Genomic DNA, 23,325 nt, shown 5'->3' on the forward strand with positions numbered 1-23,325 from the left:
ATGTTGACTATAACCTCATTTGAAACACTGTTTCTTTACATAATTTTTGTTAAAGATGAAAAGTCATTAGAACTTATAGTATACATATCTTTTTTTAAGTTAATAATTTGCCATCTCCATTGATATTCATACTTCACGCATATTTAAGCTATTGTCAGATTATTTGGATATGATGTCCATTATGCTCCCTCCCTCATTGCTTTTCTAGATAGTTTGTCAGTAGAAATAAACAGCTTGATATTAAACTCTTTATATTCTTTTTAGTCAATCTAGGTCAAGCATCTTTTGAAGCCATGGCCTCTATTATAAACAGACTTCACAAAAACCTTGAAGGAAATCAAGATCAGCATGGAAGAAATAATCTTCTTACTTCATACATTTATTATGTTTTTCGGTTACCAAATACTTCTCCCAATTCACCATCCCCAGGTATATTCAATTTCATTGAAGGATTCAAACTGAAAGGCATGATTTTGGGAGCTATTGTTTCTCTTGGCTTAGCCCCTGAATCTTGTCTTGGTGATCAAACATGTGGAGTAATTAATAAAGAGGAATGGATTAGTCACAACAGGGCCCCCCAAATTATGCCAAGTTTTCTTTCTTGCTACATCTCCCTATGTCATATTCTGTATACCATTGGATGGATCTGCTACCTCCAGGAGCAGCTGTTCAGGACGTGGAGGGAGTGTAGAAAAAGCACTGTTAATTGGTTGTATTCAGGGTCATAAATGCAGGGTCCTTCTATCACTACTAAACATAGATATTTTGATTAAGGAAATCCAGATATGGTAACTTACAGAAACTGTAATGAAACACTAAGAATCCATTAACTGAGAAAAATTAGCTGTGACTAGCATTCAAAATGATACCAAAGATAATAGTACTGTAGGTGCAATTTCTGACTCATGCTATGTATTGGTTTAGCTCCTGGTGGTTTAGGAGGATCAGTACACTATGCTACCATGGCTCGTTCAGCTATCAGACCTGCAAGCCTAAACTTGAATCGTTCTAGGAGCCTTAGTAACAGCAACCCAGATATATCTGGGACTCCAACCTCACCTGATGATGAAGTACGGTCAATCATTGGAAGTAAGGTAAGATTGCTAATGATAACAACCCAATATTATTAATTAATAAGAATGAAATAATGGACCCTACTGTACTCCAGATTTGACTAACTGCCTCAAATTGGACAGATGTTTAGCATGGAATTCTATCTGCTGGCCGGGTACACCTGATTAGATTCTTCCAGTGTTAGTAGACTGCACTTCCAAATGTCTTTTTCAATGAGGATAATGACATCAAAGAACAGATTCTTTTTCTCATAAACTTCTCATAAAGAATTTCATTTTTCCTCCTGGCACAGAATATTTTATGAGCCACTTTAAAAGCTTTTATGAGCCACTTTAAAAGCATTTTACACCCCAAAATTACATGCCAAAAATGGAGACACTTTATTTAAGTTAGCAACCTACTTGCATAAAAGGGTAAGATAAGAATGGAAAAACCACAGAAGACAACCCTTTTAATGATTAAAAAGGAAGAAAAAAGCTTCACCCTCAAGAAAGGTTTACCTGTTGTTCTTATTAAACATTTAAAGTTTGTCTGGAATAGCTAGGAGTATTTTAGTATTCATTTGATAGTCTTGCTTAATTAAACCACTTTGACCTTTTTGTGAAATGCCGGAGGGAGTGATGTGCACATGAAATTTACCTAGGAGATGATAAGTTTTGCATGAGCTGCCTGGCCTGAATAATTTGGCAATAAAATAGATATAAGCTTTCTTACAGAAACATACTGGCTTTTTAATAAGCTAGAAGGGCTAACGTTTCTGCATGACAGGACCCCATAAAATGCTCAGGACATTGAATTTCATGGCAATCCTAATTTTTTTCTTTAAAATGGAATGATTTCACCTACCAAAATTTGATGATGTGCTCATTGTTATATCTCACTTAAAATTGATATTAAGTAAGATAAATAGTTGGTTCCAAAAGCGTATTATATAATATACTGTATATATATCAGAACTTCCCTGTTTTTTTTTTGCATTCTCCATCACCCTCCAAAACCCTGACTAGAGTGTCAAGGGGTCCTCCTAAACAGTGTGAACTATGGGAAACTGCAGGTGCTCCAAATTGGAAGAGAGAGGTATTTAGCCTGAACAATCTAATGACATCAGTGGTCCTCAGGCAATTGTTTTAATAACCACATATGATATAGAAAATCGACCAACCACAAAACATTTCTTAGTGAGATTTAGTTTAAGGATGATACTTCTGCCCCAACTGCTGAAGTTTATTTACTGTGAATTCCTGAACTCCTGCAAGTACTTTCACATTAATTCATGGTTTATAAATTTCTCCTCAGAGTGCTGGGTTCTTTATTTATTGTTTGAAAGCCAATTTTTAATTTAGGGATTTATGGTTTACCTATACAGTGTCAACAGATGGCTATAGCAATTTATAGGAGCATAGAAATCCGTGAGACAAAACAGATTCCCAGAAATGTATGTGAATTATCTTTTCTACTATGCAATGATGATTGAAATTATTATAAAATTTAAAAAACTTTAAAGTAATAAAATATAACCAGTGATTCAAATCCTGAGAAATTTGGTTGAGCTTCATTCTAGGTAAAATCAGTAGAGCAAGGTTGCAATTTATGTCCCGTCATTCAGTGAGTTTGTAGCCTAACTGACTTTCTTTAGAATTGGGACTACTGTAGATGCATCTACATGCTGACTAAAATGCAGCACCTAAATGCCTTACATAAAATTAAAAATAAAGAGAAACTGGAGTAAAATTTAAAATAAACAAATGGAGAAAGTGCCGTTTATTAACTAAGCATATATAAGGTGCTGCAAGACTTGGTCAGATGACATTTTAGCATGTATACCTGGGGAAACAATACAAATACTTGTTTGGACTAAGCAAACTATTTAACAGTACTAATTGGTGATGTGTTTGTGCTGTATACCTTCTGAATTTCTCTGAAGAAATTAATCTCCCTAAATTTCCAATACAAATGTGGCATGCAACGTGTAATATTTCTTTCCTTTCCCTGCTGCTTTCTGTTATGTGCCCAGGGCTTAGATCGCTCCAATTCTTGGGTAAACACTGGTGCTACAAAAGCTGCCCCATGGGGATCCAACCCCAGTCCGAGTGCAGAGACTTCACAGGTGGTGTCTCCCTTAGAGCTTCCTTACTTTCTTCTTAATACCTTTAGTTGATATTACCATACAGAAATCTTTTTCTCTTGAGTTTACACTACGATCCCCTTCGCATGCTTCTACCTTTTTTGAAGAATTCACACGGTTACTTTTCTCCCGTCTCCATCACCCTGCATGAGAAACTGTCAATCGCTAATATTTTCTGTTCTCACACGCTGTCTTTCAGATAGAACTGTTTTTTCTTCTCTGTAATTTATTTTTACATGTGCTTTTACAGCATTTCGTTACATGTAACAGAATCCAAATAGAAACATGTTACGTGCAAATGCTTTCTAAATCTTACAAAGGCTTAGTTAATCATATATAAAATTGGCTTACTGAAATCGTTAGGACTTACATTAGCCATGACTAACTAATATGTCCCATTAATTTCAGTAATATGTCTCATTAATTTCCTTTTATTTTAAGGCCAATCTTATATTTTGTATCATCATCATCATCATCATCATCATCATCATCATCAATTGCTTGTCATTTTCATAATGCATTTTTCTTCCTCATTTGCCACCTGGTTTTTTATTATGTAATGTGTGAATCCCAGTTAATAACAATTCATCTTTCTTGATTAAAACTGAATGTTGAAAAATTTGTCAAGAAATACACTGCAAAATATGAAATGCTTAGTATCATGATAATTTTAACCTTAGTTGCTTGCTTAATACAACATGATTAATTATTTATCAAAATGAAGTCATGGCTAAATTCAGTTGACCATACCTCTCAGCTTTCTCTAATAAAACAGTTTAATTATTTCATAAAAGAGTCAAAAAAACATTTTGGTCCTTAGAACCAAATTTAAAAATAAAAACACTTTTGATTGTATAGTTCTGTGCAATAAATATTGATATTTGGGGCAATATCCCATTGTTTTTTTTAAGCTGGGATGAATGATGCAGAAATTGTAAAATATGTTATCTTCTTATATGTCAGCCAAATGGAAGGTTATTACAAAGCGGTTTCATACTTTTGCAGCATTGAATATCTTTAAACCAAAACATTGTACAATATTTAATCTCCTTTTGGCCCCTACAAACCTTTTTTTTAACAAACAGCTGAAATGTTTGTTAAAAAGTTTAGAAATACCCATAGGTTCAATACTACTTATCCTTTTATTGAAATGAAATATACATGAGATCTTGAAACCTTAAAAAATGTTATTTCTTTTTAATGTTCATTATCCTCAAATTGTGTATATCATCCATAACAAATTTTAACGTGCTGTCACCATTTTTTTCTTTCCATTTTGTAGGCTACAGATCGAAGCTGTAATCGTATGTCTTCCCACACAGAGACGCCAAGTTTCTTACAAACATTAACAGGGCGATTGCCAACTAAAAAGGTAGATATAGCAAAGATCATTTCATGCAGTGTTGCAAGGCAAGGAATGATAAACAGTTCAGTCATTGTTTAATGTATCCTGATTTTGAAGAGTGCTGAGTCAAACAGAGTTGCAGTTGCTTGGTTCTTTTATACACCAGGCCACAAATATAAAATAGCTGGGATGTTACCCAGATGAATCACCTTTGTGAAAATATTAATTCCTTTTGATCATTCACTTGAGAGCAATACAAAGATTGAGCAAATTCTCAGTGTGCTTCAGTGTAACTTACAGTGGTTTCCACTTACTCTCTTCTATGGATTGTGAATTCTTACGTTTTGTAGAGGCAGGAAAAAAGTCCATTGTGGATCATTGATGTTCTAATTCTGCTTGGGGCATCAGCGACTGAACAGTGGGGAACCTAGGTGGATGGCTTTTTCCCATCAGTTTGTTTTCCCAAGAGATGGATGAAAAGGATAAGAAATCCTTCCTGTTAGTTTTCCAACAGGCCAGGACTTTTTCTTCCTTACCTCCTCTTCCATAAAACTGGAGAAAAGAAAAGGAACTGTTTTACATCTATTTCCACCTGACCTCTCATTTTGCTCCCAGACAGTCAGTCTGTAGCTTCAAGCATGAGCATCTCTGACCATCATGCCATAGTGGTCTGCTTTTCAGATTCCTCTGAAGACCAGTTCTTGTCTGATATGAGCTTTGCAGTTTCACTTTTTCTATGTTTTATTTAATACCATTCTGATAAGATTAGAATGAGAGATGATTATGTTGCTTGTGGCTTTCCTCTAGCACTGTCCTTTCTCATTTTGCCTTATCAACATCACTATTCTCTGTTGTTGTTGTTGTTCAGTCGTTAAGTCGTGTCCGACTCTTCGTGACCCCATGAACCATATTACGCCAGGCCTTCCTGTCCTTCACTGCCTCCCTGAGTTTGCTCAGTTTCATGCTCATTGCTTCAGTGATGCTATCTAACCATCTCATCCTCTGCCATCCTCTTCTCCTTTTGCCTTCAATCTTTCCCAGCATCAGGGTCTTTTCCAAAGAGTCCTCTCTTCGCATTAGGTGACCAAAGTATCTGAGCTTGAGCTTCATTATCAATCCTTCCAATGAGCAATCAGGGTTGATTTCCTTTAAGATTGACTGGTTTGACCTCCTAGCAGTCCAGGGGACTCTTAAGAGTTTTCTCCAGCACCACAGTTCAAAGGCATCAATTCTTTGGCGCTCAGCCTTCTTTATGGTCTAGCTCTCACAGCCATACATTACTACTGGGAAAACCATAGCTTTGACTATGCAGATCTTTGTCGGCAAGGTGACGTCTCTGCTTTTTAATATGCTATCTAGGTTTGCCCACTATTCTCTACTACCTTATAAAAAAAAACTTTTGAAAAAAAGTATCTTAGCATAAATAATTTCAAGTCAAATTTGCAATTGACATAGAACTAGGTGGGATAGCTAACGCAGAGAGAGAAACAAAATCCAGAATTATTTTTGATTAGTTAGGTAAGGGGAAACAGCAATTAAATATAATTGAAATGGAAGGTGCTTCAGTTGAGAAAAAAAATTAAGTATACAACTATGGCATGGGAGGTGTTTGGCTTGGTAATAGTATGAGATTGCAGTTGTACACAAGCTAAATGTGAGTCATCGGGTGCAATTTTGGTTGCATCACTGGAAGTAATTTCTTCTGCAAATTATAGAAATTCTATTCTATTCTATTCTGCATTGGTCAGATCCCAAATAATGTGTCCTGTACTGGGCACCATTTTTTAAGAAGCCATCAGAGAATGGCAATGTTGATGATCAAGGCCCAAAATCAAATTCTTACGTGTAGCTTTGAGAAAAAAATGTCTGCGGGGGAATATGATAGTACTTTTCAAGTAAGTGAAATGTTATCACACAGAAAAGTGCAGGACCCAGAATAATGGTTTTAAATTACAGGAAGGCAGATTTTAATCAAACATTATAAAAACATTTCCTAACGTTAAGAACAGTTTGACACAATGAGACCAATTACCTAGGGAAGTGATGGTCTCTCCTTCACTGGATCTGTTCAAGCAGAGATTGGGCAGCTATCTTTGGGGATGTTTAATTTGGATACCTACAAAGCAGGAGGTAGGACAGTGGCCAAAGTGGTCCCTTCTGTTTTCTGTGAGTTTTGCCTCTTTGGGTGTCGAGAAGAAGAGAACAATGAAGAAGACAATGTCTTGTTCAGAAACAAAAGCAGAACTCGTTAAGGTACTTTTAAGTTAATTGTTATTAATTTTGACCCACTATTTGATTGTAGTCTGTTTAATAAGCACCAGGAAACAAAGTAGTGCTTGTTGAATCACTTTATAACAGAACACATGGAAGAACACAAAGGATTGGGTATCACTTCTGGTCATATTTAGAATAAAACCATTAAAATCAGTTGGATTTGAGCTAATGTGACGAACATATACCCTATCTCTAATAACTCCAAGACTTGGTTCATGCATCCCCTGAATCCCATGCATGATATGGCTTATGACTGAACATGATATGTGAATGCAACCAATTGTAGTTTATTTAATAAACTGTTTTTAAAAGAAATCTTGCATAATGTGATGTGTGAATCCAATCTATGTCAGATAGAACTAATGATAAATTATAATTTCTTATAATGTTATAATTTAGTGTCTCCTTAAATGTTCTTCTTGTTATTGCTAGAAAAGGCTGAATAAAATGTTTTGAATGAATACATGCACCAAATATTTTGAGAAGGAAAAAAGAAACTGTTGATAGTAATAATGACTTTCTGGACAAAGGTAATTTAAATCGTTAATTAGATCACTGTGGTCTGGTCCTGTTACACAGATATTTCATCAAAATACTAACTGTTGCTATAATGTTCATGAAAATTGTTTTGCTTGCTGTCATCCCTGTATATTAATTGCTATTATTTTATGAATTATGGTTTGGGGAATGATTAAATGCTGGATGATTAAACATGAATTTTAATCTTGCTAGCTTTTTCATGAAGAACTGGCTTTACAGTGGGTTGTCTGCAGTGGAAGTGTTCGTGAAGCAGCTCTTCAGCAGGCATGGTTCTTTTTTGAACTTATGGTAAGAGAATGCAAAAACTGTTTAGTGCAGGAATGAGCAGCCTTCATGTGCCCCACAGTCTAAAGTCAAAAACTTTATGCAAGAGATCAGCTCCGATCTCTGGTAAGAGCTGTCTATTCCTTTCCTGTATTGGAGGAAAATAGTTGATCAGAGAGCTGTTCTTTTTGTTGTTTCTGGACTGCTTTCCTGAACCCTACTCAGATTAACTTTGAGGGAAAATGTCCATTGATTATCCAGGTAACATCTACTTGTATAAAAGATAAAATGCCTCTGAAAGCTAATGCCAAACACTGTAAATAGAGCTAGACCAGTGGGCAAAGAAGGCAATCTGGAGCCTTTCACTGAGAAAGATTCAGAGGTCTTTATTTGGAAGGATACTGAGATAATGTTTCTTTAGAGGTGAATATGTGTAGCTCAGGGTTGAACTGTGGAGTCCTTGGGGTTCTCTGAGCTTGGTTCTTTTCTTGCAAACATTTCATTACCTGGCTAGGTAGCATCTTCAGTGCTGAAGATGTTACCTAGCCGGGTAATGAAACGTTTGCAAGAAAAGAATCAAGCTCAGAGAACCCCAAGGACTCCATAATGTTCCCTAACATCGAGAATTTCAGTAGTTTCATTCAGGGTCACGGTCAAAAGTCAGTATAGTGAGCTGCAACTGAAGCTTGTCTCCCAAAAGGGGGACCTTCCCAAAATTCTGTGAACAATTTTTTTGTGTTCCTGTATTGCATGTTCACTCAACCTCTCCACGTGTGTGAGCAGTGACACAGGATTCATTTTAATAGGATCTAATAAAAGGGTAGCAGTTTTGGTCCAGACTGGGTGGGCAGCAGTAGTAGCCAGGCAGATGGAAGACACAAAGAAAGTATCTTGTTTAATAGATTCCCATAACTTGGATCTGGTATTGATTTCATGATTTACAGTGGGGTAAAACATGGAACCAATTTTCTGGTTGATCTGTATGGTTCTGACTGCATCCTATTTATAATGGAAATGAATTTACAGTGGGAATTAATTAGCTGTAACAAAAGAGAAAGTGGGGATTAGGGGAGAAAACACAGAAGAAGAAGGAATTGGAGCTGGGAGCACACACACACATAGAATAAGTATGAGCAAATGGAGAAGTTGCAGAGATTGGTTTTGTGTAGAGAATAAGGAAGATGACCTGGACAATGAGACTTGCAAGATTCTATTATTATAATCTCAGTACAAGTAGTTTTGGCCTTCTGATGGAATTGATTTCGTGGTTTGGACATCTCCCTAGTGCTGCTGACAGTTTGCCACACTAGTAACCCTAGAAAATGTTTGGAGATGAAAATTCAGTCCAGCCCCATAAAAGAGAAATCTCTAGCAATTGTTATAATGATTAAATCTGGTTTACAGAATAGTATCAAATCACAGTGCTATCCATGGCTGACCTTTTTCTTGCAAGTGATGGCAAGTGGTAATATATGTTTCCTCCAGGTAAAAAGTATTGTTCATCATTTGTATTTTGCTGACAAACTTGATGCACCGAGGAAGAATCGTTTTCCAGAGCGCTTCATGGATGACATAGCTGCACTGGTCAGCACAATTGCCAATGATATAGTCTCCCGGTTTCAGAAGGTAATGGAAGCAATTCAGCTGAACTCTTGTCAGATGTAAACCCTGATACTGAGAGATAATTTCTAAATACCAGACAAGGGGTTGGATAAGGGCCTTGGCATGAAACTTCTGTGTTGAAACATCCTGTCCTTTTTCTTTTTTTCTTTTTCCCTCTGATACAGGACACAGAAATGATTGAAAGACTCAACACTAGTTTAGCATTTTTTCTCAATGATCTATTGTCTGTAATGGACAGAGGATTTGTCTTTAGCCTTGTTAAGACTTACTACAAACAGGTACAGTGACAAGATCGAGGTAAAAGGAGGGCATCAAAGGTAGAAATGGGCTTGGGGTAGAGAATACTTGGAGGTGCCTGCATTGAAGAGGGAGAAGGAAGGAAAGAGGGGAGGAGGAGTAAAATACATTATAGTATTGGACTAGAGGGATGTTTTCTGTCCCTTCTGTCTTCCCCTCCTAATTTGTTGACCAACCACTAGGGACGCTATCATCACTGTTGGAGTCGGCTTGTGAGACTCCAAAGGCATCTGTTTGCCTCTTGATGTTGAAACAAAACATTGGATTAGATAGATCATATTCTGGACCAACAGAGTGGTTGTACTCAGCAAGGACATAGTCTGAGCTACATGGAAATGCTTCAAAATCATTTAAATTACAAATTGAAAATAACAATGTATTGCTCATTTTTTATGAACAGCAAATTTAACATGCCTGTCCTTGGTTCCCTATTCCTGTTGTCTAGAGGTACTTGGATACATTTACTTTTGTAGTAACACAGCTTCCTTGTCACTTTTTAACTTTGCTTTTCCTGTTTTACAAGGTGTCATCCAAGCTTTATTCTTTACCAGTCCCCAGCACGCTTGTGTCCTTGAGGCTGGATTTTCTTCGGATTGTCTGTAGCCATGAGCATTATGTTACTCTGAATTTACCATGTAGTTTGCTAACACCACCTGCATCTCCATCACCTTCGGTGTCATCAGCAACATCACAGGTGGGCACTATACCAAAAGAGTAGTGTACAGTTATAAGGCTAATAATAATCCAGTGGACTATAACATTTCATGTAGAATTAGATTTTTCTTTAGCACTGCTCTCCTTTGAATACAGACTTTTTTTAATGCTCCTTTGTATAATTAGCTTACATTGCTCCTATGCAAAGAAGCATCCTAGAAAGAACGTCAAGAGACACAGTCGTATTTTCAAATATGGCATCTGCTTTTGATTTGGAAAACTAGGCAAATTTAATAGTGTTTGCTACCATTTCCTACACTGCAATTCTGAGATGCCCTGAAAAATTGTGCTCAGCCAAACTGTTATTTGTTTGGTTTTGACTTAATGTGATATATAAATAGGTCCATTATGGCTTATCAACATGGTCAATGCAAACTATGGTTTAACATGATGTGTTGTCCTAGTTAAAGTATCTAATTCGAAATGAAAATTGCTTGAGATCTATTCTAAAGGATATAGTAAACTGTTACTAATCCATTTACTAATGGGTATAGTAATCTGTTGAGCAATCCAAATGTGTCCTGTATAGTGTATACATAACCTCTGACTTCTTCCATGGAATATTCACAGAGGAACAGTAGTTAATCTAGTGTGGGAGTTACTTTTCACACTGATAAAAAGTTCAGTGGTTACGAAAACAGTAAATAGATTTTGACTGCCCCACCTTCACAAAAGAGAGAAAAAGAAAATGAGAGTTTTGGTTCTATAAATTGCCTATATAAAGTGTTTCTTTATAGCAAGTTACTCACTGGAATTTAGGTGTTATAACCTTAATCTTCCTTCTAATAAGTACAATTAATCAAAATCAGAGCTCCTAGAGTCTTGATTTCTGGGGAAGAAATGGTAAACTGAAGGCACTGCTACTGAAAGCAGAGCCAGTGACCCTAGTGGAATGAAGAGTTGACGAGTAGACCAGCTCTTCGTAATTACTCTGGACAAGGAGAGGACTTGAGATCACCCAGAAGTGCTCCATACAGCTTCTTCTCACAAGGAGACCGCAAGACAGCAGTCTCTGGAGGGTTTAGAACTCTGGGAGGTGAGGGAACAACCATCTTGCTGAAGCCACGATAGGCACCTTCAAAAGGACAGTGGGTTTGCATACTTCCTTTTCTAATCACTTTCAGAAATTACTTGTTAACTGCTTTTCAGCTATTAGGAACCTTTGGATCAACAAGTTTTATAGCACTGTGTGAGTTTCTTTCAATCCTTAGCGAGATAAGTTTTAAATACAAGTTTAAGGACTTAAAAAAAATTCTCTTGGAATAAACAGCAAAAAGGTGATTAGAGCTTTGATTTTGGAAAGTGGACTAAGGGTCCAGATGGAGTTGAAATAAGATTTTGGAATTAATCATAGGAATCCTCCCCATAGGAAAATGCTTTTGTTTTGAATTCTCTTTAAAAAAAAAAAGATAGGATGAGACTTTGAAGGTTGTACACTAGAGGGAACCAGAAGGAACTAAAGATTACAATTAAAGGAGAAGAACACTTAAATTTGACTTACTAATACGGAATGAAGCAAAATATTTTAATATTGGACATATTGAAGGATAATTTTGAACTTAGAAGTTAATTTTAAGAGTGTCTGCCTCTATAGATAGACTGTGTTTAAAAGATGTTATGAAAGAGGAAAAGGTTTTACCTGACAAGATTGAGACTGATCTGAAAGTGGATTTAAAAATGACAGGCTACAAGAATGATAAAAAGATGCTACACTGGACATACAAAAGAAACCAGCTGATGTCTTAATAATTAAAAGGGATATGTAACAAACCAAGAGAGTGACCTGGATAATTTTCCTATATTAAATTTACAAAAGAAGCTTGTTAAAGCTATGAAGAATTTTATGAGAAGAGACAAAGAAAAAATGAAAAGAAATCAAGCTCTAGGACATTATTTGAAGGGACTAAAGATCAAGATTGTTAAAAGTAAAAGGAAGGAATGTAAGGTTGGTTTCTTTGATTAAGGTTAAAATAGATATGTTATCATCTCTGGTAATACTTAATGGACTTTTGCTGATCAGGACTGAAACGACAAGGCTTTAAGGATTTATTTATAGATAAGAGATGGGATGTGGGAAAAAGAGATGTGATGGAATGTATCTACAAAGAGGAGGGTGATGTGAAAGATCAAGGCTATCAGAAAGGAGGGAATGCCTTCCAGGAAGGGAAAGGAGACCAAAGACAACACAGTCCGCAGGAGGAGCATGGGAAGCAAAAGAGGTTCAGGATAACCACTCCCTAGAATCTCCCAGGGTATATCCACTTGTTGCAGTAGTATAGATTTAGTCTGGCAGGATTCAGTCTATAAGGTGTAAGCAAATAAAGGGTTTTAGCTCAACTGGACTGTTTCATCATTGTACTTGGGCTGGGCCTGACATCAATCTTGCCAGCCTCATACGTCCAAGAAGAAGGAAGAAAATTTGAGCACGGCTACGGATCCTCAAGGAGCACCGTTAACTCCACAGCATCTAGCAGTAGCCTTACTACAGCACCAGCAGCAAGTGGACACACAGGTCAATAATTTACAAGTCGCAGTGATGCAGTTGGTGCAGCAGCTCGGGCAAAACGCCCAACAATCTGCAGCCAGACTGCCAGTGCTCTTGCGTTCTCATGGAAGCTTACCAGAGAAATTTGGAGGGGACGTGGACCAGTTAAGAACCTTCCTTACGCAGTGTGAGATGTTCATGGACAGCAGATCTGTAGAGTTCCCAACAGACCACGCTAAGGTGACCTTTGTGTTAAGCTTGTTAAAGGAGTCGGCAGCGAAATGGGCCATTCCCATGATAGAAGGCAATAACCCAATGCTCAACAACTATCAATATCCTCAGGAGATTTAGAGGTCATTTCGGGGATCCAGTCCAGAGGGTCAGAGCCAATCAGGAGATTCAGAAACTCAAACAGGACAAGAACAACAGCCCAAGAATAACAGTGAAACAGTCCAGTTGAGTTAAGTTCCTTTATTTGCTTACACCTTATAGACAGAATCTTGCCAGAGTAAATCTATACTACTGCAACAAGTGTATATACTCTGGGAGATTCTAGGGAGTGACTATCTTGAGCCACTTATGCTTCCCACGCTCCCCCTGCGGACTGTGTTGTCTTTTGTCTCCTTTCCCTTCCTGGAATGCACCCCCTCCTTCCTGATAGCCTTAATCTCTCACATTACGCTCCTCTTACATTACATCACAAGAGATTGTTTTACGAGACGGTGATAAGGTACTAAAATTGTTTATATTTGTTGTGATGAAGGGGGAAGTCATTTCTTTATATATTTGTTTTCTTTTTCTTTACTATATTATTTTTTCTTTTTCTATTTTTCTTTATCTTTTTTGTTTCAGCACTTTCTATTTTTTATTCTTTTTTTAGTTTGTATTAGTTTTTATATTTTTAATTGTATTTTTAAATAAAATTCCTATATATAAAAAAGAGTTCCCAGTGTCTTGTTTCTTGGATTAACTGTTTCCAATTTAGAAAAAGAAGGAAAATCTGGTATCTACAAGGCTATAGTCATTGGATGATTTCCATAAACTTCCTAGATTGAATATACAATATTTGTGCCAGTTGCATAAAGATGGAAACTGGGTAGTACACCATAGCAAAAAAGCATCATAATGTAGTGTCCATCCATAAATTCCATCTAGAAAAATCAGGAATCCTTTTTTATTTGCAGTAGACATGTCCTGTTGCAGTTAGTTGCTGAATAGTAATAAAAAAGTAAATTAACTCTTTTGCAAAACTAAGGTTGAATGTATTTGTTGTTGTTTTTTCTTTTTCTTCTTTCATGCTCTGTTATTTTATTATGAATATTTTTATATAAATAAATGATGCAATGGTGGTGGTGGAGGCTACCAGTACTAATACATATAATATAACTTAAGAGGAACAATGTTTCTGTTACAGAGTTCTGGATTCTCAACAAATGTCCAGGATCAGAAGATTGCAAATATGTTTGAGCTGTCTGTGCCTTTTCGTCAACAGCACTATTTGGCAGGATTGGTGCTTACTGAACTGGCTGTCATTTTAGATCCTGAAGCAGATAGGTGAGTTTTAAATTTGTTTCCAGCAGACTACAGACAGTCCCCTACTTACGAACTTTTGAGTTGTGAACTTTCACTAATAAGAACAAGATGGACCTGCAAGTTGGGAGAAGGCAGGAAAAGGTTAGTTTTCGGTGCGCCGCACACTAACCCTGTCTTGCTTTCTCCTGCCTTCTGGGAGGTTGGAGGTTTGCATTGGAGTTGGAGTTCCTGGGAAGGGTTAGTTTACTGGGTGAGGCAGGAGAGGCAGCGGCGGCTCCCTGGGTGAAGGGATGAACTGCCTCACCTGGCGATGGAGTGAACCACGCCCCACTAGCTCATCACACTGTGCTCTCCATAGTCTCTGTGCTGTTGTTCCTCGCATTGGCAGCAGAAGACAGGGCTCCTCTTCCCACACTGCTGCCCTGCCTCCTGCTCTTTTTTTTACTTTTTACAGTACTTCTTACTTGGTTGGACTTACAAACAAAACAGACTTACGAACAGCCTCTTGGAACGTAGCCCCTTCATAAGTAGGGGACTGTCTATATAATAATTTAAACCCTATCTCCTCTCTCACTAGCCCTCAAATGTAATGTCACAGGATAGTGAAAGAATATGCGTTCTTTCTCAAGTCCCAATTCCTTTCATACTTGGCAGCTCTTTAGGTCTGTTTAGATAGTTGTACTCATTTTTGCCCAACAGAACAGCTTTTTCAGATCAGTATCATAAAAAAGAGGACATCAGTGGAACAGTCACATGTGTCTTAAAAGGTTGAAGGGACCAGCCTAGCATGATACTTTAATCACAGAAGGGAAAAACTCTGGATCACAGCTGATGCATGGTTGGCAATAAAGTTTGATTGCTCCAGACCTAGATGATGTTTTCTATTCTGCACTGTAGTGTACGGTCTTTTGGAGAACTATCCATTGACAGAAAAATTAACTATCATTCTGGTATGAGAACTCACAGGCATCAAGAAAGTCATACAAATACAAAACATGATAATATTTATTAAGCATGGCATCATTAGAAAGGGGCTGTTTTGGTTTGTTTTATTTTAAGCCAAGCTTTTATTTTCCAGTAGAATACCTTATGGTTGAATAGTGTAGTTTCATATTAAATGACTGAGGTCAGTAAAACCTCAAAGTGAAAAATGTAAGTATTGGGGGGAATGGTAACTGAGCCCATCATTTATAAATGAATAAAGCATGTGAAACTACAAAAGAATAATATTTCATTTCATCATGTCTTATATTATTGCTACTTTTCTCCCACACATTTTAACTGCAAAGATGTCATTTCCCCTTTATATTAAGGTCAGTTTTAGCTATGCCCATTCAGGTTTCACCTCTCTTAATATTGCAGGCAAGCTTTGTCTATAGGCTGTGATCAATTCTAGACTCAAGTTTCTTAGGGAGAAATGTCATTGGGATGTTTCAGAACAAAGCAATACACAGTTGTTTTTATATGTGTGATAAACCACTCAAGGAACACATTGTTATATGGTGTGACACAAATGTTGCTTATAAATAAATAATTCATTTAAAGGGATATTCAGAGGCCAAGTGGTGATAGTGATCCTTTTAATTGTATTTGTTACCATAAATCACTCCATCTTTAGCCACTGAAGAAAGATTAGTTGCAGTAATTTTATTCACACATACTGTAACTAACAAGTATCGAATGGTTTTGAAAATCAAAAATGTTCATACCTCTAAAATTGTGGGCAAAGAACTCTATTTTTAAAAATTCCTTATATAGATTGTATAGGTCTTGTTAATGAATTACCAATTAATTTCTGACCTAGATTTCAAGCTGCACAACTCGAAGTGGACATTACCTTTATGAGTAATAAAGTTGAATGCTACAACATAAGGCAGATTGGGTTTTTTCTTCTTTTGTTAAGTATTCATCCGAATGTATTTTTCCCATATATATTTTCTTTCCTTGTACAACCATGGGCATCCACAGTGGAGGGCAAGTGATGAAAGTGCAGCATAATATCATGACATAAATACCACAATGTATAAATGTTTGTCAGACATTAGGAGGCAAGTATGTAAGGAGAAGTTTGCGCCATGATGTTACCATATACATTATTGTTTTGTTACTGTCATGGCTTGCTGTGACAATACTGCTTATAGTTGCTTCTAAAATAATCTGTGTTGTTCCTATCTGCTCGGATCTTGATCTGTGATATTCAAATAGCTAGAATGATCGCAGGTTATGTCCTCTTACTCCGTGGCTATCTCTGGTTCTGCAATGTAATTTTGGGGAGTCTTCTTGCAGCCATCAAGGCAAAGATGCAAAAATAGGGAGGAATAGAAAGAACGAGATGAAGCAAAGTAGTTGAAAGTATCAACCATCTAAAAGTGAAAGTACCAAACATCAAAAACTTTCAGAATGACTAAATCTAATATTCCCACAAAGTACACTGACTTAGCTTTATTTACGGTAACTGCAGCAAGAATAATCAACACTTCCTTTTGGAAACTACACTTCTGCAGAAGAATGTCTGATTCTGGGAGTATGCCTTGGTGTCTAAAATAACTTTATATTTCAAAAATAAATCTGAAACAGAGTTTAATTCAATTTGGAAACCATTTTTGGGTTACAATTCTATATATGGGCTTGTTCCATATCTGAAATATGGGTTTCTCTTAGCATAAAGTCCTTAATTGCTTAGATAGAAATTCCTGTAATTCTTAATCTCATTTTATGATTTATACAGTGTTGACTATTATAGTTGATATTCATATATTATTTTAATAAGGATTACGAGTGTTTAAAATGATGGAGTATATTCAGTTACTTAAATTAATGAAATATTGAAAAAAATTAACCTAATTCGGTGATGTTTGTAAATTCTCTATGTATTTTGTGCTTTATTTTTCTTCTTTTTTCCCTCTTTTTCTCCTTTTTTTTCTTTTTTGTTTGTGTGTGTGTGTATCTTCTCTTTTTTCCCCTCCTTATAAATGCTTATAATAATACAATCATCATTTATCTGCAGATCAGTTCATATATTAACTGTCTACATTTTGTGACCAGAGGTAAAGGCACAGAACCAAATGGCTAACATTAGCTGGTTTTGCATATAAATAGATCCAGGAGATTAATTCTAGTTCTGTAATTCATTTGCTACTTTACCTCAGATTAACTAAATAAAGGATAAAATGTTTGTATATTTTAATATGGGAGTGAAATTGAAATATATACTTTACACAAAATCACAAAATAAGGGTTAATTTAAAGGAGCAAAATGTGTGTGGGTGTGGGTGTTTACCATGCCATATCTGCTCTAAAGCTATTAACTAATCCTACTGACTCTTTTTTGAACAGTTTGTTTGGATTGCATAAGAAAGTCATCAATATGGTACACAATTTGCTATCCAGCCATGACTCCGACCCACGGTACTCTGACCCACAGATAAAGGCCAGGGTGGCTACTCTATACTTGCCTCTGATTGGAGTGATCATGGAGAGTGTGCCCCAGCTGTATGATTTCACAGGTATTTTTTTTCTTGTGCATTAAGAAAAATAACGCATTAGTTGCACTGCTACAGGAGTACTATATTTAGTTAAAACAGCAAATTGTTTTTTAAAAAAAGAGTTTCTAAACTAGATCCAAAAGCCTATGTGCTTGAAATGTCTATTTGCCTTCACAATTCCACATCAAGTATACAGTTTTGTTCATAGTCAAACAGAGCAGATTAGGAGATGAATGAATGCTCTACTCTGCCCATCCCACCCGAAATTAGGATATCAGCTGTTGAGTCTGTTGTGGGGTTCATGCCAAATTATTATTAAGAGTACTGGACTGCTCTTTTTGACATTTAGGATTTTTTGGATTAGCTAAGTCTGAAAATCTCTGAATTTTGAAGAGCTCTTAGACAAGATGCCTCAGTGGAATCCTCTTCCATCTTATTGCCATTTTACTGCTTCCCAGCAGAAGGGCAACATTCTGCTTCTTCTCCTTGGTCTTTTCATTGTTTATATACTTAGAGAAGGAAAATGAACAGGAATCAATTGCAAGGAAGAAAAAAGGGAACGAATAGTGAGACGGGCCACGCCCAGTGATACCAGTTTCTGACTGCAGCTCCTGGTTGGAGACTGCTTTTGAACCACTTTTAAGGTAGTGTTTGACCTGTCAGGTAGCTTCAAAAATTCCTACTGTGAGGTCCTTGATGTAATCCAAAGGAAGAAAAGTGACATCACTCTTTCATCCATTTAAAAAATGATCGCCTAGCCATTCTTGACTCCTCAAATATCTGAAAGGATGTGACACAGAAGGCCAATATCTGTTGTCTACCATCCCAGGGTGCAGGATGCTAATGCATTTAAGTGCAAATTCTGTTTGAATGTTAAGAATAATTTCCTAACAGATCAGTTTGATAGTAGAACTAATTACTGTACTGAGAGACTCTACTGGATATGTTCAAGCAAAGGCTGGATAGTATCAGAGGGATTTAAATTAATTTGAGTTAGACTAGATGGCTAAAAGGACCTTTACAATTGTGATTCTGTGAGTTGTTTATATGCCATCTAATACAAAAGGATTTGGTGTTTTTTGTTTTGCTATTAAGTCTCTGTGTTCAGTGTAACTGTATTAAGCAACCCCACTGTGATTGCATTTCATTGAAATTGTCCTGTTTTGCTACAGAAAGTCACAATCAGCGTGGAAGACCAAGCTGCACTGCAGTAGAGGACTATGAAAGTGAGGGTGGGAACATGATTAGTCAAACAGTTGCTATGGCCATTGCAGGAACCTCTGTCCCACAGCTCACCCGGCCTAGCAGTTTTCTCCTCGCATCAACGGTACAAAAACATGTTTTTCCTCCAAAACATCTGTGTATAAATAAATATGCAGGGACCTATTCATAAAGCAACAACACTGGGTGGCAATCATATCATGAACTGGTGCCACTATTCGTACATATTTCATGGAAACGAAAGAGTGAGTGGGAGGAGACGTAAGTACATAATACTGGAATCTGATTATTTTGGTTCTTTGGGAAACCATAGTATAATAATACTATACCTTAGTACTTTTTGACAGTGCATCAAGATTTGACATTTCTCTTCCCATTTTGAAACCTGTTAAAATAATTACCCACACATCATAAGTTAATACTAAGCAGGATGGCATTATCTGAAAAGCTTGAATCCCATTTTGAAAACTGCAAAAGAACATACAAACTTTCTTTGGTTAGGCTAGATATATTTCAGGACCAAACTGGTGATCACAGTTTCGATCTGTTTTTTCTGTGAATCCAGACCAGCAGGCAACACTCAACATTTTCAGCTGATTCCAGTCGAAACCTTTTGATCTGTCTCTTATGGGTCCTAAAGAATGCTGATGAAAGTGTTCTGCAGAAATGGTTCACAGATCTCTCTGTGTTGCAGCTTAATCGTTTGTTGGATTTGCTTTATCTTTGTATTTCCTGCTTTGAATATAAGGTAAAATAACACTACATACTTAAAAATGCACCCTGTTGATTGAAAATGTGCCTTCTTCAAATGTTTGCGCAATGTAGGTCTTAAAATTGTATTGGAGGTTCAGCCTTTTTTCAGCCATATGAGCTTTTGTTGATATTGCACCCTCTGATTGTTCCTGAGAGCTTGAATTTGCATTGAATACTTCAAGAAAATATTGAATGAAACATAAGCTGAATAGCTTTGCTTCCTCATATGAATTACAATGAGAGAGGGAGAGAGAGAGAGCACGCTGCTCTGAGATTCCTGGACTCTTCACTCTAATTGCAATTTGCAAGATTCTGTGAATGGCAACACTGACAGTTAAAATGGATTTGAATTAATATTGTAAATATGTCTGTGAAATTTATTTATTTATTTTGTAGATTTATATGGCTGCCCATCTCAAATACATTACTCTGGGCAGCTAATATTAAAAATGATAAAAAAAAACAAATATAAAAAAATACTGTATTCTGTTAAATTTTGTTCTAAAATAGTATTTTTCCACTAAAGGATATCAGAATTAGTTCTTCCAAATGTTTTATATGTTCCTTACTTTACCCTTGCAAATTTTTCTCTGGATGAAACAAGACCGGCTCTGATTCCCCCTCTAAATTGCTTTCGTTTTACAGGCCCTCTCATTTTTTTTTTTAATGTTTGTTTTTAGAAAGAAAATGTTCTTTTATATTCTTGTTCTTTTGTGAAACATTCAGGGGAAGAAAGTGTTTGAAAGAATGAACAGTCTGACTTTTAAGAAGTCAAAAGATATGCGGGCTAAACTTGAAGAAGCGATACTTGGAAGCATTGGGGCCAGGCAAGAAATGGTACGACGAAGCAGAGGACAATTGGGTGAGTGGACTGCTGCCTTTGATAGTTGAAAGAAGCAGAATTCCTATTCATGTATTATCCCTCTGATGGAAATTCGATCTGATGAACAGGAAGCAGTGTCTTCCATTTGTTGACACCTACTCATGATCTATGTGCATGTGTTCATACCAGTGCATACCCCTTCAGGGCTGATTAATTCATTGCCTAGTATACCATGGAGGCAGTCCTAGTCATTGCACTAAGTTATTGTCACTTGGGCTACTCAACAGTAACATTCATCAAATAAACGCCCCATCAAAATTAACTATTGCTTGGGTACAGTTGTCCTGTTTTGAATTGTCTGATAGCTCCATATTAAAATTCCCTGGCAGAAAGAAGTCCTTCTGGAAGTGCTTTTGGAAGTCAGGAGAACCTGAGATGGCGAAAGGATATGACGCATTGGAGACAGAACACTGAAAAACTCGACAAGTAATGCTACCTTATCCTAATAGGTTAACAGATTGAGCACCTAGCATATATGGATATTTTTCTGGCTCCTTTGAAGTTTAGCGGGTTACAATATGATTAAGCAAGGATTATTTACACTATAGCTTTGAAAGGGGTTAAATGCATGTGTATGCTATGTTTAAAGCAAATTTTATTCCCACATATCTGGAAATAAGATGTTGAACTCAGTGGGACTTTTGGATAGACCTGTAGGATTATATTATGTTAGGTTATTATAGGAAAATAATCTTTGCTGTAGTAAAGCACCAGCAAGAGCCATGAAGTATATACTGTATGTCATTGGTCACTTGCTCCATTAGGGTATTCTGGAGTTTAAAGGTTGCTTCTTTCCTGCCCTAATCCATGACTTTATTTTTCTACATGTGCTGTATTTTTAGAAGTCACAAACCAATCAGGTATTGTAGCATTGGTATACTGCTATGGGTTTTATTTTGTTTTGTTTTTTGGTTGCCACTTTGTACTTTTGCATATTCTGTTATTGCAGCTCTGTTTTTTGATGCTTTGCAGAAGTTTTGTATGCCTGCGTGTTACTGCAGTAATCTTGTTGTATCAGCAGCTGCTGGAATTTGAAACATTGAGGTTAATTAGCTGTAGAAATTATAGTTTCAGCTTTGCCTGGCTGGCTGGCATGCTTTTTATCCCCAGATCCTGGTAGACTGGGATGCTTTGCAGAAGTTGTTTTGTGATATGATTTGGCTATAAAAAGAGTGTGCATATCATGCTACAGAAGGTTTCGTGTTCTGTAGCATGAGGCATGTCTGTATTCTGATGTGATTATTGCAGCCCTAGCATATGGTCTCTGATAATCCCTTAACACTACTGATGGGGGTAATAAACAGCACTATATGCCAAATGAGTTGTATCTAATACCTTTAATTGCTCCAGATGAGATTCTGGAAAAATTTGACAAGAGAGCCCAGCGGCCCTCATGCAAGAAAGGCACATGCCATAGACCACCAGTGGAGGACTCTTCTACCATCCCAAGGGCTAAATTAGCCCTAACGATATTGCTCAAGGATTGTATGATGTCATAGGACATATTTATTCATAAGAAATGTATTTTTCTACTGGGGCAACATTTATGCTATAGACTACGTAGTTAGCCTGTTGCCATGATCTGGGTAAATCTTGCAGCAGCTAGAAATGGTAGAATGAGATTAAAGCAATCTGTAATCTGTGGAAGCTCAAACACAAGAGAGATGCAGTGGATAAGGAAATCAGGTCTTCTTTCTCAGCTCCAGAGTAATTTGGTTAAAAGAGGTTTTAAAAGTTAGTGATCAGAATTTATTTGAGAACCTGAGTTACTAATTTCCCAAAAGGACTTCCTTGTCCACAGAACCATTAATTTTAAAGCCAGAAACACACACATATTGCTGAGCACCCATAAGGAGTGCTATAAAATCTGGCAACCAAGTTCATGCCAATGTGAAGCTGAGCCTTGATACCTTCCAGATGTATGAACTTGAGCTTCCAGAATTCTCAGCAACAACTGTGGTTTCACAAGACCAATAGAAGTCATTTTGGATCAGCACCAACCTCTACTTTTGAAAGAATAAAGTTCTTCATTTAAAGTAAAACTTATGCTGCTTTGTTCTGAGGTATTTAGTATTGGCATTCCACAGTCAATGTGAGATTGTCTGCAATTTGTTTGGAATAGACTGATGTATTGTTCATGAGGAATCGTTATCAGATTTTAAGAAGCAGCTATCATTTAAACATAGGATGGCAAAGCAACAGATATCTGCCAGATGCACATTTCCATTTTTGCTACCTGACCATTTTAGGAAGACATTTATTCACACAGCACCACCTTGTGTTCACATCATGAAACATGGCAAGCTATTTTCACTGTTATAAATAACATATTAGCTTTTTTCCCAATATGTAAACTAAATTATACTGACTGAATGGTTGCGCTTTTAATCATTCTCTATATGAAGAAACGATGGGTGTCATTTGGTCTTTTGGCTCAGTAGGAAAACTAAAAGGAAAACAGAAATTTATAAGGCAGAGCGGGGTGAGGAATATAAAAAAATCATCTTGCTAGGCTATAAAAGCAATGCCTGGTGAATGTTTTTAACAGTCCCATTAATATCAGAAATAGTTGCAAAAACTATTTTGTGAAGCTCTAAGTGGGTTTCCCAAGCAATATTTGAGTGAACAGTGGATTGATAAAAACATAGTTATAATTATGTAAAAACCTGTTAACAGGTACAACAAAAAGATTGCTTCCGCTGTGGAAAC

General features: G+C 36.7%; 1 protein-coding gene across 8 annotated transcripts in view; it reads left to right on the top strand.

The window, feature by feature from the left end:
* DOCK7 (dedicator of cytokinesis 7) overlaps positions 1-23,325 on the top strand; it is a 138,177-nt gene that overhangs the window by 82,371 nt on the left and 32,481 nt on the right. For 5 of the 8 annotated variants that reach the window (XR_015798560.1, XM_088154291.1, XM_025170719.2 and 2 more), the window contains exons 21-34: positions 265-429; positions 925-1,094; positions 3,089-3,181; positions 4,482-4,571; positions 7,551-7,646; positions 9,108-9,248; positions 9,410-9,523; positions 10,066-10,236; positions 14,156-14,295; positions 17,611-17,780; positions 18,932-19,086; positions 19,546-19,728; positions 20,460-20,595; positions 20,946-21,042. Coding sequence is in view for 7 of the 8 variants with exons in the window: in XM_088154291.1 (XP_088010417.1) it covers positions 265-429; positions 925-1,094; positions 3,089-3,181; positions 4,482-4,571; positions 7,551-7,646; positions 9,108-9,248; positions 9,410-9,523; positions 10,066-10,236; positions 14,156-14,295; positions 17,611-17,780; positions 18,932-19,086; positions 19,546-19,728; positions 20,460-20,595; positions 20,946-21,042 (1,921 nt within the window). In the remaining variant the exon portion in view is untranslated. The remainder of the gene's footprint in view (positions 1-264; positions 430-924; positions 1,095-3,088; positions 3,182-4,481; positions 4,572-7,550; positions 7,647-9,107; positions 9,249-9,409; positions 9,524-10,065; positions 10,237-14,155; positions 14,296-17,610; positions 17,781-18,931; positions 19,087-19,545; positions 19,729-20,459; positions 20,596-20,945; positions 21,043-23,325) is intronic. The other 3 variants (XM_088154293.1, XM_015889121.3, XM_007421265.4) reach the window with 1 other exon arrangement.

This window comes from Python bivittatus, unplaced genomic scaffold (genome assembly GCF_059951505.1).
Source record: "Python bivittatus isolate LINGU-HERP-01145 unplaced genomic scaffold, Pbiv_v1 ctg000700_np1212, whole genome shotgun sequence".
In the NCBI taxonomy this organism is placed as follows: Eukaryota; Metazoa; Chordata; class Lepidosauria; order Squamata; family Pythonidae; genus Python; species Python bivittatus.